The 14,005-nt window shown below is 48.7% G+C and overlaps 1 protein-coding gene across 24 annotated transcripts in view; it reads left to right on the forward strand.

The window, feature by feature from the left end:
* Window positions 1–14,005, forward strand: part of EP400 (E1A binding protein p400) — a 128,505-nt gene that overhangs the window by 82,038 nt on the left and 32,462 nt on the right. For all 24 annotated transcript variants that reach the window (XM_055240142.2, XM_055240147.2, XM_055240151.2 and 21 more), the window contains 9 exons: window positions 5,147–5,258; window positions 5,420–5,563; window positions 10,770–10,928; window positions 11,112–11,195; window positions 11,615–11,749; window positions 12,105–12,149; window positions 12,234–12,387; window positions 12,746–12,987; window positions 13,154–13,327. In XM_055240142.2, coding sequence (XP_055096117.1) covers window positions 5,147–5,258; window positions 5,420–5,563; window positions 10,770–10,928; window positions 11,112–11,195; window positions 11,615–11,749; window positions 12,105–12,149; window positions 12,234–12,387; window positions 12,746–12,987; window positions 13,154–13,327 — 1,249 coding nt within the window. The remainder of the gene's footprint in view (window positions 1–5,146; window positions 5,259–5,419; window positions 5,564–10,769; window positions 10,929–11,111; window positions 11,196–11,614; window positions 11,750–12,104; window positions 12,150–12,233; window positions 12,388–12,745; window positions 12,988–13,153; window positions 13,328–14,005) is intronic.

Consider the following 14,005-nt stretch of genomic DNA (forward strand, 5'->3'; position numbering starts at 1 on the left):
ACAAAAGGTAACACTAAAGACAATGCATGGTATCTAATTTTAAACTAGGGTTTGTTTTCCTTTAGACAAACTTACATTTCTGCTATTTTATCTATTCCTTTTATTTATACTCAGCATTTGCTTGAAATTGTAAGTTAGTGATGCTGCTGACACAAGTCATCTTGCCGTCTTCAGTTTTTACGTGTGGTACCTCTTCCAGAGTACCTCAGTCTTAAAAGTACGATTTAGATTTTGGGTTGTTTTAATTATTATGAACTATAAATTATCTGTTAATAAAATGGCTATTGAAAGAGTGGTCAACACCTGTGAAAAGAAGAAAAAAGAGAATTAAAATAGTTTTTTTTTTTTTTTTCTTTTTTCTGAGACAGAGTCTTGCTCTGTCGCTCAGGTGGTAGTGCAATGGCACGATCTTGGCTCACTGCAACCTCTGTCTCCTGGGTTCAAGCGATTCTTCTGCCTCAGCCTCCTGAATAGCTGGGACTACAGGCATGCGCCACCACGACCGGCTAATTTTTGTATTTTTAGTAGAGACGGGGTTTTACCACATTGGCCAGGCTGGTCTCGAACTCCTGACCTCGTGATCCGCCTGCCCTGGCCTCCCAAAGTACTGGGATTACAGGCATGAGCCACTGTGCCCAGCCAAAATCTATTATTATGTTTTTGTTTGTTTGTTTGTTTTTTGAGATGGAGTTTCGCTCTTGTTAGCCAGGCTGGAGTGCAATGGCATGATCTCGGCTCACTGCAACCTCCACCTCCTGGGTTCAAGCGATTCTTCCGCCTCAGCCCCCCGAGGAGCTGGGGTTACAGGTGTGCGCCACCACGCCCTGCTAGTTTTTGTATTTTTAGTAGAGACGGGGTTTCACCATGTTGGCCAGGCTGATCTCGGAACTCCCAACCTCAGGTGATCGCCCGCCTTGGCCTCCCAAAGTGCTGGGATTATAGGTGTGAGCCACCACGCCTGGCCTATTATTATCTTTAAAGATAAAAACTATAACTGTCAAAACACAATTGGGGGAAATGGAGAAAGGTTACTCTATATTTTTAAATTTCTAAGTGCTTATTGTTATAGTGTAATAGGAGATTTACTACTTCTGCTTATTTTGTGCCTGGTTGTGTACCGAGCACATCCTAGGCTCGCCTCTCATGGTGACCTGTCAGTTCCCAGTAGGGAACCTGAGACTAGACAAATATGGTCCCTGCATGAAGTCTCCTAGGTGGTAGCTGACCCTGGAACTAAAACTCAAGTGTGCTTTAACCTCTTTTTTTTCTTTTGAGACGGTCTGTTGCCCAGGCTGGAGTGCAGTGGCATGATCTTGGTTCACTGACGCTTCTATCTCCTAGGCTCAAGTAATCCTCCTGGCTCAGCCTCCCAAGTGGCTGGGACTACAGGCGTGCAGCACCATGCCTGGCTCATGTTTGTATTTTTTGTACAGACAGAGTTTTGCTGTGTTGCCCAGGCTGGTCCCAAACTCCTGGGCTCAAGCAGTCAGCCCACCTCAGCCTCCCAAAGTGCTGGGATTACAGGTGTGAGTCACTGCACCCGGCCAACCATTTGTTTTTTAACAAGATGGTTGGTGTCATAATAATTCAAATGCTGTATTTAAATTGTTTTATTATTATTTTTCTTGCTATAAATGCATTACATGTTCCTCGACAAAAAAAAGGAGAGCCTGTAAAGAAAAACAAGGATCCTATAGAGGCAGCAATTATTAACATTTAGCTGCACAACTTTCCAGACGTGTTTCTAATTCTTGAAGAAGGCTCACACTATGTCTTATTTTGTAAACTTTTTTTTTCTTTTAACAGTACATTATACATACATTTCCATGGTGATGAATATAAGTTTGGTGCATGGTTTATGTTGAATGGATAAGGGTTTAGTGTGGAATCCATTCTGCATTGTTGGCCCTTTAGCAATTAATAGCTAGAAATCGGAAAAGTATTTTATTCTCAGTATCAATAAAGTCTCAGGCATGGCCTTAGCGGTGCAGGAACAGGGCATCTGAAGTGAGGCATGAGGTGACCTTGAAGGATGCAGGATGAGCTGTGCCGAGTGTGAAGGCACACTTTGTTCTTGAGTGGGTAGACTTTATTCATGAACATGTGAAGTTTCTCCAAAGTAATACTAAAATTTAATATATTTTTGTGAAAACGCTCCTCATGGGTGTGAAGGTTGTATGCATGCACACACACGGTTGGGTAAGGTGGTGCCAGTGTGCTTGCAGTGTGGACGTCCTGATGAAGGCTGCCATCATGATGCCCAGTGTTGCGGGTGGGAGTGTGCCCCACTATGAGCCATGGGAACCCCCAGACCGCATAAGGGTGCTGTTGGTGTCGGGGCACATAGTCCGGCACCCATGGGGATTTTGCATGTTACAAAGGTTGGCTGTCGCAGTAACTGGAGGGCCTTTCTGTCATGAATGTGCCACACACCTTGCGCTCCACGAGTGAGAGGAGGGGCTTGGAGTGCTGCTCCCACGCCTGACCATAGCCGGAGTCCAGAGGGCTGAAGGACTTGAATGTTTTCGGTGGAGCAGCAGTGTTAGAACACTCTTGAAGAGACAGTACCTGTGGCCGACAGCTGGAAGGGACCGCCTGCCCCACACAGACCCCGAAGTCGGGGGAGACAGGCACACAGCTGCAGTGAGATGGGAAGCCAAGCGTTGTACAGACACAGTGAGCCCAGTGGACAGGCGGTGATAGAACAGGGAGATTTGCCATTCTCAGTGCAAGTAAAGGGTTAAATAGCTCTTAAAAATCTAGAAGATACATAAAGATCCCCCCTTACTTTTAAAAAGGAAGGGCCTGTGAATATGAACAGTCCATCCCAATTGGCCAGAAAGTATGAGAGGCCGCTCCAGCTCACTGGTCTGGAGAAGGAAGGACCAGTTTAATGCACGATGAGATCTTTCTTCTCATGCCCCGGACAGGTGAGACCCTAAGAGAACGAGCCTGCTCAGCCTGGCAGTAGAAAAGGGGACGTCCTCATGTTGATGGGGACGGGGGATTGCTATCTAAGGATGTGTGTCGCAGCTTTGTCACATGGCACAAAGCAGTCACTGGGGCACAGCCATCCCACGGCGTTGAGCAGCCAGGTGGAAAATGAGCTCATGTCGCGGGATTTCTGTAATACACTGCTTAGGGAGGACAGCAAACTGCAGAGAAGTAGGAAGTGAGGTGGACATTTTCCCCACATGGTTGTGCATGAAGTGACGGCACAAGGAACATCATGGAAGGACACACCCAGGTTCACGTGGAACGCCGTGGAAGGACACACACAGGTTCACACGGAGCATTGTGGAACAACACACCCAGGTTCACACGGAACGTCATGAAGGGACACACCCAGGTTCACACGGAACGTCGTGAAGGGAAACACCCAGGTTCACACGGAATGTCGTGGAGGGACACACCCAGGTTCACACGAAACGTCGTGGAGGGACAGACCCAGGTTCGCACGGAACGTCGTGGAGGGACAGACCGACCCAGGTTCGCACGGAACGTCGTGGAGGGACACACCCAGGTTCGCACGGAACTTCGTGGAGGGACACACCCAGGTTCGCACGGAACGTTGTGGAAGCACACACCCAGGTTCACACTGAATGCCATGGAAGGACACACCCAGGTTCACACGGAGCATTGTGGAACAACACACCCAGGTTCACATGGAACGTCGTGGAGGGACGCACCCAGGTTTACAGGGAACATTGTGGAAGGACACACCCAGGTTCACATGGAACGTCGTGAAGAGACACACCCAGGTTCACATGGAACATCCGTGAAGAGACACACCCAGGTTCACATGGAACGTCGTGAAGAGACACACCCAGGTTCACATGGAACATCCGTGAAGAGACACACCCAGGTTCACGCGGAACGTCATGGAAGGACACACCCAGGTTCACATGGAGCATTGGGGAACAACACACCCAGGTTCACACGGAACGTCATGGAAGCACGCGCTCAGGTTCACACTGACGCGGCTGCTGGGGTGGGGGGCAGGAGAGGCAGGCCACCCTCCCTGAAGCAGCCATGAAATACGCCTGTTAGGAAAAGTGTGCCCGCCGAAGTGCACACTGTCACACACGTGCAGCAGCACCTTCTTGTGAACTAAGGTGGGTGGAAATGCCATCCCTGCTTTTTTTAGTGGTTCTCAGGGTGATTGGAATTCAGGCGATTTTTGTTTTGTTTCTTATGCTTTTATGTAATCAAATAATTTATGATGAGCATGTAGTAATATAATCAAGAAAGAGCAGATTTTCATTTAAAGGCCAGGAAAGTCTTCCCAGGTGGTGATTTGCTGTTGATGAAGTTGTCCGTCCACTATTTCCCTTTATTACGTATTTAGTTCCTTTGTTTGTGTATGGGTTCACGTCTTCACTTTCCGTCCTGTTCCCTGTGATTGTTTCTCTTTAATATTTAGGATCCTTTTAATTTGGAATTTTCTGAAAAAAATTTTGTTTTCGTCTCTGTGAAAATCATGCTGTTAAAGTTGTTTAATGTGAGCTTTTTTGGGGGTTAGCATTTAGCATTTTACAGACGGATGAGCCTCGTGGGAAGGCAATAGACTGCATGGTCTGTTCTGTGTCCCCAGTGATGCAATCTTCAGGAAGCCATGTGTCCCTGCACTGGGGGTCCGTCTGTCCACTGGGGTCACATCTACAACTCACAGTCTTAATTGAACACCTGTTGTGGGTCTGGTAGTGTACCAGGGTTAAAAAGATGAAAACGTCCATAATTACATGAGAATGAGATGTCTCATGAGTGTTAACAAGCAAGTCTGTGAAGTGATCAGCTCAGTGAAAGCTTCAGAGGAGATAGATGCTGGAGGTACATCTGGAAAGACCGGGTGGGACATTTCCAGGTTGAAACTGGTGGGAGAAAAACGGGATGGCAGGTGGAAGGATGAGGTGGGACAGCGAAGAGTCTTCCAGAGGGGCCTCCTGTCAGCTCTCTGGGAGGCAGGAGAGCTGAGATTGGAGGGGCTGGCTGAGAGCGGCCTTTGGCGCCCCACGAAGGCATGTTCCGAGCAGGGGTAGCTGGAGGAGGGACATGGATTCGTTGATCACCATCTGCATCCTGTGCCCGCCTGTTGTCACTGTGTTTCCTGGTGACTGACTTAGCATCTTACGTCTTTTGTTTGCAGGCTTGTGAGTGGCAATTCCATTGAAGAGAAATTGTTGAAAAATGGAACTAAAGATCTGATCCGAGAAGTGGCTGCTCAGGGAAATGACTACTCCATGGCTTTCTTAACTCAGGTACTCCATATTCAGTGAGAGTCGTTGAGGTGAGACCCGCCGTGTGGCACGTGGAATCGCATGGTGTTAATGCACACTAGCTTAGAGGCTTAGGTCTCCAGCTCAGGTCAGATGCACACTTGGACCTCGTACTGGGGAGTAACACACATCTCTGTGTTCAGCGAACCATCCAGGAGCTGTTTGAAGTTTATTCTCCCATGGATGATGCTGGCTTCCCGGTCAAAGCTGAGGAGTTTGTGGTGCTTTCTCAGGAACCTTCTGTTACGGAAACCATTGCACCCAAAATTGCAAGACCTTTCATAGAGGTAAGAATACATTGAATCTGGCTGGAGAGTTGCACTGTGGGAGCCGGTGGAACACCTGCACCCTCCCCCAGGGCTCTGGGTGCTCAGTCCCCACTCTTCCCTGGCCTGAAGCCCTCTTCCTGTCCCTGCTTTTGGAGCGTCCCCCCTCCCTTCTTTCTGTCATGGGGATTTTGAACTGTAAATACAAGTGAGGGGAATGGTGGCGAAGGTCACGGACCACAGGCCTGTCACTGAAGCAGTCGCTGCCATCTTCATCTGCACTTTGCCACAGTCTCAGCTCCTTCCCCTCCCCATGGAAATCTATCCTTGCCTCCTCTGGAGGCTCTGCCGGCACCGCCCCTGCTCCCCTCCAGCTGGCTGTGTTGGCTTCTCCCTGAGCAGTGCAGCCATGAGGCTGCACTCAGGTGCTGAGTGTAAGGTGCTGGTTGATTGCAAAGACTGAGTATAAGAAAGAACACAGACTATCACATTGATACTTTTGAGTGTTGACTACATGTTGAAGTGATAATGTTTTGGCTATCGGGTTATGTCAATATTTTACTGTTTCGGCGTGGGTACTAGAAGATAAAGGGCATGTTTGGGTCCTTCGATTTTTCCCTTTTGGGGGTGCTGCTGTGTAGACACGTCACAGACCCGTCATGGGGCCGCTGTTCCCTCCTTGTCCCCGTGGCTTGCCCGCCAAAGCCCTGCAGCCCCACGTCCTGGAGATGGAGGCCTTCAGCTGCCTTTGTTCTCTGAGTCCCCTCCTCCTTCATGTGGCCCTGCCACTCCTCCAGAACTTGTTGTGGGGTCCCCTTTTCTGTGCCTCTTAACCTTGGAAGGATTTGGTATCCCTGTACATCTTTCTTCCTGCCCTGTTTGACTGCAGCGCATGACTGCATGGGCTTTTCTGTATGTTTTTTCTTTTCTGTGAAAGCGTTAAAAGACCAGACCAGGCACACTACACAGCCTCTCAGCACCTGTCTGCCGACACCCGAGATTGAGCCTCCCAGCCTCGTGGTGTCAGCCCCCTCCTTGCCTGTGCTCAGCTTGTTCTTACCAACTCTGGTGCTGTCTCCTCTTCCATTTCTAAACATTACTCAGTTACTGAATAAGTAAGAAATACTTGGGGTATGACTCTCTTAGTCCGTTTGTGTTGCTGTAAAGGAATACCTGAGACTGGGTGATTTATTTTAAAAAGGGGTTTATTTCGCTGGTGATTCTGATGGCAGCAGAGTTCAGGATTAAGCATCTGTCTGGTGAGGGCCTCAGATGGCTTCCATGGTGGTGGAAGGGGAGGGGGATCTGCATGTGCAGGTCACGGAGCGAGAGAGGGAGCGAGGGGCAGGCAGCAGGCTCGCTTTAATAGACTGGCCCTCACAGGACGAACAGGGTGAAACCCACTCCCCCAGCCCCAGAGCTTGTCTATTCCTGAGGGATCCACCTGTGATCCAAACCTTTGAGAATTTATAATGAAAAGCCAGTCTCCTGCCCTGCCCCCCACCCCGCCACCACCCCGTTTCTCACATTTCTTCTAGAGATTGCCTGTGTATCATTTCCTTTGCACAGAAATACCTTACAGATTGTTACATATCAGGAGGTATGGATCAACCTCATTGTGTTTTAAGGAGGTAATACATGCATGAGGTTGAAAAAGAAAACACAAAAGCATAGCTGGGGCCAGGTGTGGTGGCTCAGGCCTGTAATCCCAGCACTTTGGGAAGCCAAGGCTGGAGGATGGCTCAAGGCCAGGAGTTCAAGACTGACATGGGCATCATAGTGGGACCCCATCTCTACAAGAAGAATTTTGAAAACTAGGAGTGTGGTGGTGAGCACCTATAGTCCCAGCTACTGGGGTGGCTGAGGCGGGAGGATCACTTAAGCCCAGGAGATTGAGGCTGCTGTGAGCTATGATTGTGCCACTGCACTCCAACCTGGGTGACAGAGTGAGACCCTGTCTCAGAGATAAAATATGCAAAGGACCTGACTCTGCATGTCTCGAAGGAAAACATGTAAGTGGCCGATGTGTAGACGAAATAATGTCCAGCATCACTAATCATCAGGAAAATGAAATAAAAACCACGAGGTACCAACTGGCTCCTGTTAGGAAGACTGTCATCAAAGCGCAAAAGATAGCAAGTGTTGGCGAGGACGTGGAGGAAAGGGGCCCGTTGCACTCTGTCCCTGGGAACGTCATTGGCACAGCCACCATGGGAGACGGCAGGGAGGTTTCTCAAAAATGTGGAAATAGAGCTCCCACAGGATCCAGCAATCCCACTGCTGGGTGTATATCCAAAGAGCTGAAATTAGCATGTAGGAGAGGCATCTGCACCCTCGTGTTCATCGCAGCACTGTCCCAGCAGCCAGGACACGGAATCAACCCAAGTGTCCATCAGAAGTCCGGGGATTTTCCATACTGGCTTTGTTTCCCAGCAGCATAGTATTTCAACACACAGATTCTTTTGAAACATACTTGTTGATTGTCTTACTGTGTGTCAGGCACTGTTCTAAGCAGTGGGGATACAGGATCGAAAAAAGACAAAAATTTCATGAAGCTTTTATTCCAGTAAGGAGAGAGGCAGAAACCAAAGCTAGTGAGTAAAGCATGTAATTTATTCACATGAGAAGGTGTGAAGTGCTGAATCCAGGGGAGAATGTTGTGGTCACCACAGCAGACAGGTTAATGTGGCTGAGGGGGTGGGGAGGGTGTGACCAGGTGAGGCCTGACTGTAGGGAGCCCTTGGAAGGGTTTGAGTCAAGCTGTGGCACGGGGTCTGGCATGACCTAAGAGAGTCGCTCTGACTCCTTTGTTGAGACTCAGTTGTAGCAAGGCAAGGGGGATCCTGGGGACCAGTTAAGAATCCCAGAGCAGTAACACTGGTGAGCAAGGCTGGTGAGGACAGCTGGGGGACATGTGGGGCAGCAGGGGGGTCTTTGGAGGGTAGAGCCAGCAGGACTTGCTGCAGTGGGTGTGTGAGGAGGATGGCTGCTCCTCACTGGCTTGACCAGCCCCTGGGGATAGAGAGGTAGGTTAGCCTTGGCCTTTTGCCAGCGGAGACAGATCCATGTTAGCGTGCTGTACTCGTACCTGCTGCATGGGACTGTGGCTATAGGATTCTTCTGTCATTGGCAACACTCATCAGAGGATTTGTGCCTGAAAAATGGTTTTAAGAAAAGTCCTTGTTGACATGCAAAAACATACAGCAAGTGTACACATCACAAAGATTCCAGCTGGAGAAATGTTCAGTCAGTAGAAGCACGTAGTAGCCAGTAGCATCTGGTGGAGGAGGAGGATGCGGCAGGCTTCTCAGAAGGCCTGTCCCCCAGCAGTGCTGCCTCTTGCGAATTCTGACAGCACCGCCTGCTTCTGCCTTTCCATACATGGAGCCTCTTCCTTCGGTTCTGCCTTCTTGTTGTGCGTAGCAGTCTGTAACTCATTCGCATTACTATCTAGAGTTCTGTCTGAATATACTGCAGTTTATCAGATCTGCAGCTTGTGGACATGATGGAGTGGTTAATTTGAATTGTGCTCCTGTGGATACTTGTATCCTTGTCTTTTGGTAAGCACGTATGTGCAATTCAGGCTGCTTATGTTTGACTTCAGGAGATGCTGTGGCTGTGCCGGGGATGCTCCTGCCACGGGGTTGTTCTGGGTGGTGGTGTGGAGGTGGAATTGCTGGTCCTTTCACTATAGCTGCAGGGCAGAATGTAGGATAGTCTCATTGTGGTTTAATTTGTGGTTTTACTGTTGACTGATGAGTTTGAGTGCCTCTTCATATATTTACTGGCGGTTTGAGTACTTTTTAAATAAATGCTAAGGCTTTTCCCAATTGTTTTTTAAATTGGGTTTTCTCTATTTCTTTTTCTTTTTCTTTTTTTTTTTTTTTTTTTTTAAGACGGAGTCCCACTCATCGTCCAGGCTGCAGTGCAGTGGTGCAATCTTAGCTCACTGCAACCTCCACCTCCCAGGTCGAAGTGATTCTCCAGCTCAGCTTCCCAAGTAGCTGGGATTACAGGTGCATGTTACCACGCCTGGCTAATTTTTATATTTTTAATAGAGACGGGGTTTCTCCATGTTGGCCAGGCTGGTCTTGAACCTCTGACCTCAGGTGATCTGCCTGCCTTGGCCTCCCAAAGTGCTGTGATTACAGGCATGAGCCACCGTGCCCGGCCAGTTGTCTGTGTTTCTTAATAACTTGTTGGAGTTCTTTATGTATCCCGGATAAAAGGCCTTTGTTTGATACACATGACATATCTTTCCCATTCTGTGGTTTGCCTTTTTAAACGCTGTGTATTGATGAGCAGAAGTTCGAGTTATAACACCTTCCAGGGCCCAGGTCTGCCATCTTTATAGTGGATGCTTTTTGTGCTCTGCTGAGGAGATTCTCTGCCCACCTGAAGGTCACCAGGCATCCTCCTCTATTTTCTTCTACGTGTTGCATTGTTTTATGTTTGCTATTTAGGTGCACCACCTATCTGGCAATAAGCTCTGTGTATAGTGTCGAAGTAGTGTTATATAACTTTGCGGGTTTTGCCAGATTGCCCTGGAAACAGATTGTACCAGTTTTTAATTTGTATCTTCTAACTAAAAACCGTACACCTTCATGTCAGATGTCTTTTGCCCACATCTGCTGGTAACTATAGATGTGTGTTCCTAGCTGTTTCAGCAGGTGAGCAGTGGTGTCTCCTCATTCTAACTTGCGTGTCTTGCACTGTGATAAAGCTTTCTTGTTTGTTTATAGTCATCCATGCTACATTTCGTGATGGACTTGCTCCAGCTGCCGTAACGTTGGGCTGTCCGTCTGCTGTCTGTTTCCTGGACCGCAGCCTCTGTCCTGCTGTGTCTGTCAGGAGCTGTGGGCAGTGGTGTGCATCGGGTCTGAGATGGAGCCTCCTTGGGCCTTTCTTGTTCTCCGAGCTTCCCTGGCCCTGGGTGCCGTGGCACGCTTTGCCTGCATCAGTGCTCAGCTCTTCCATGGGTCCTGCCTGCCCAACTCGATTGTAAGGTTAGCAAGGCCCAGGAGGTTTCCCACTCATTTTCTGTATTCCCTAAGTGCCTTATCATTTTCACCTGTAAGAGGACCTCAGGGAAGGAGTGGATTGCCTTTATGGAGAGTGGGTGATTATAGTGGAGGCATCTCCATTAACTTCACATGGGATAGCTCTTTTTCAAACTACCCTCATTTAAAAAGTTTGTCAAGGCAATCTAAACATAGACTTTCCTCAGGCCCTCAAGAGTATTGAGGATCTGGAGGAGGAAACCCAGAAGTCCGCAGAGTTGGGGGTGCTGGGACCACACACTGATGCTCTGTCATCAGACTCTGAGAACATGCCGTGTGATGAAGAACCGTCCCAATTAGAGGAACTAGCTGACTTCATGGAGCAGGTTTGGGCATGTTTTCCTTTACAACTACATATTTTAAAAATTTGACCCTTCTATAAAATATTTATTGTTTACTGCAAGAAAAATCACTTTTTTGATTCAAATGTTGATTAGTGGGTTGTATAAGGAACTTGACTTTTATTAACTTGCTATTAACCCTATTCAAAAAATATACTTTTGGAACAGCTTACACCAATTGAAAAATATGCTTTAAATTACCTGGAATTATTCCACACTTCCACTGAGCAAGAAAAAGAGAGAAACAGTGAGGTAAGAGAATCAACTTTTGGTCAGTGAAAAAAATGGCAATATTTTCAGAGTTAAGTTTGATTTGAAGTAAATGTGACTTCATTAAATTAAAGTCACAAAAGCCAAAACCCACAAGTTTGGAAACGAACTTAAAATGAAGAGAGTCTCGAGAAGCCCATAGGGACCGTGGAGCTTGTTCACCCTTCGTAGGGACCGTGGAGCTTGTTCTACCCCCCTAGGGACCGTGGGGCTTGTTCTCCCCTCAGTGTCTTTGATTTGACTTGATTTGCAGCAGGCTGCTGCTTGCGGGGTGATGCGTTGCAGGGCAGTGTGTAGAGAACCTGTGGCTCTGAGACAACAGGGAGACCTGGAGCGGGGACTCAGGGGCTGCTCTGAGCTGCACTCCTGATCCTGAAAGTTCTTGCTGCTCTCCCCATCAGGATGCAGTGATTACTGCAGTGAGGGCATGGGAGTTCTGGAACCTGAAGACCCTGCAGGAGAGGGAGGCCCGGCAGCGGCTGGAGCAGGAGGAGGCGGAGCTCCTGACCTACACACGAGAGGATGCCTACAGCATGGTACCCGGCCCGGGGCCCTCCTGCCCTCTTGCCCCCCTTGCTGAGGGGCACTTGTTCAGCCATGTTTGGCTTGTTCAAAGTCAGTGTACATTGACATGAGAAAATGCCTAGGAATTTTTACTTCTCATAGCAAAACAACCTCACTTATGTTCTAAAAACACAATTTTCTTAAAAATTGACACTTGGAGATTGTCAGTTAGATATTGATCAGCTCTGATTAAAACATTTATAAGTCTTATAGTCATGTTGATGAGACTTATTTGGAAGACTGAATGAGTGTGAAGGTACATGATTTGTGGCGTATAACATGACACTGAGACGTGGTGAAAGTTAGAGCTTGCCGTGTTCCCTGCAGGAGTATGTCTACGAAGATGTCGACGGGCAGACAGAAGTCATGCCGGTGAGTGCTGCCTTCTCCCTTTGTGTCTGTGTGGGCAGCTTCCTGTGAGTTCCACATCTCATGGGCCTTCCCTTCTCTGTACAGCTCTGGACCCCGCCCACCCCGCCGCAGGACGACAGCGACATCTACCTCGACTCGGTCATGTGTCTCATGTATGAAGCCACTCCCATCCCAGAGGCTAAGCTGCCCCCTGTGTACGTGAGGAAGGAGCGGAAGCGACACAAAACAGACCCCTCAGGTGCGCATCCCGAGGGCATCACATGACCTGGGGAGGGGGAGGGCCCTGGCCTGCAGAGTCCCTGCAGTGTCAGCCGCTTTCTGCTGTCTGCCTGTCTGCTGCAGGGCGAGCGATTACACGCGGGTCCGCTGCCTCTCAGGCCATGTGCACAGGTTCTGTTGTTTCCAGTGAGGAAACCTTCGTGTTTTGTTCTAATTGACCATGAAGGCCCGAGAGCAGGTCTGTCTTGGGCAGGTGCTTTCTGTGGCCTCTTTGCCCAGGCACCTCCAGACTTGCCTGACCTGTTTCTTTTGTCTTTTGCCTGCCAATGTGGAATCTCCTGGTTTACTCTCTTGCTGAAGACTGCCTCTCTGTTCAGCTGCAGGCAGGAAGAAGAAGCAGCGTCATGGGGAGGCGGTCGTCCCTCCGCGGTCCCTGTTTGACCGAGCAACACCAGGCCTCCTGAAAATTCGCAGAGAGGGCAAGGAGCAGAAGAAGAATATTCTGCTGAAGCAGCAGGTGCCGTTCGCCAAGCCCCTGCCAACTTTTGCCAAACCCACAGCCGAGCCTGGTCAAGACAACCCCGAGTGGCTCATCAGTGAGGACTGGGCGCTGCTGCAGGTAGGTGGGCGTGGTCTTTGTGCCAGCAGTCACATGCGGTCATTTTTCTCCCCCACATCTACGCATCCAGCTCACTGTGATCACTTTTCGGGGAGTCTTTGGCAGGAGGGAAGACCTTCTGACTTAGAGTGTATTCACCTGTTCTACCTGAAACCTCGTTCTCTAGGCTGTAAAGCAGTTACTGGAGCTGCCTTTGAACCTCACAATCGTGTCACCTGCTCACACACCTAATTGGGATCTTGTCAGTGACGTCGTTAACTCCTGTAGCCGAATCTACCGCTCTTCCAAACAGTGCCGGAATCGCTACGAGAACGTCATCATTCCACGAGAGGAGGGGAAGGTAAGCACGGTCTCGTTTGTCCTCCGAGGAGAACACAGGCAGGTGTGGTGGCCGTGGCCTGCAGTTTCAGCTCCAGTCTTGCTCTTCACTGACTGGGCTCCTTCATCCCTGTGGGTCTGTGGTGAAGTCTGTCTCCTCGGGCTCCTGGTGGACCCAGCGAGGTCAGGTGTCTGCACTGTGCCTCGCCTATGGCATGAGCAGTGATGGAGGAGTTCACGTTGTGCTTGTTGGGATCGTGCTTGGTGTTGGCAGCAGGCCTTGTACCTGATGTTTTATCTGATACCAACATTTGCACTGCCATTGTCATTTCTAAGATAGTGAGGGTGTCATCTGAATACTTGGCCATATATATATACATTTTCAAGAAGGTTTTGGATGAATGAAAAGACCTCTTGCTGGGTTTTGATCATGGCATACTTAAATGAGGGTGTTATCCAAACACTTGGTCATATATAGATAGACATTTTCAAGAAGGTTTTGGGTGAATGAAAAGATAAGCTGATAAGCTCTCTTGCTTTGTTTTGATCATGGTGTACTTAAAGAAAAGTCTGTTACTGGTACCCCTGCTATTCTGGTACTGAAAGACTGGCTGGCTGCAATGGTTTGACAAGCGTAATATTCTGTTTCAGGGTTAACTATAAGTATTGCAAATGTTTATTTACATATAGTATAGTCAAA

Source organism: Symphalangus syndactylus, chromosome 13 (genome assembly GCF_028878055.3).
Source record: "Symphalangus syndactylus isolate Jambi chromosome 13, NHGRI_mSymSyn1-v2.1_pri, whole genome shotgun sequence".
Lineage (NCBI taxonomy): Eukaryota > Metazoa > Chordata > Mammalia > Primates > Hylobatidae > Symphalangus > Symphalangus syndactylus.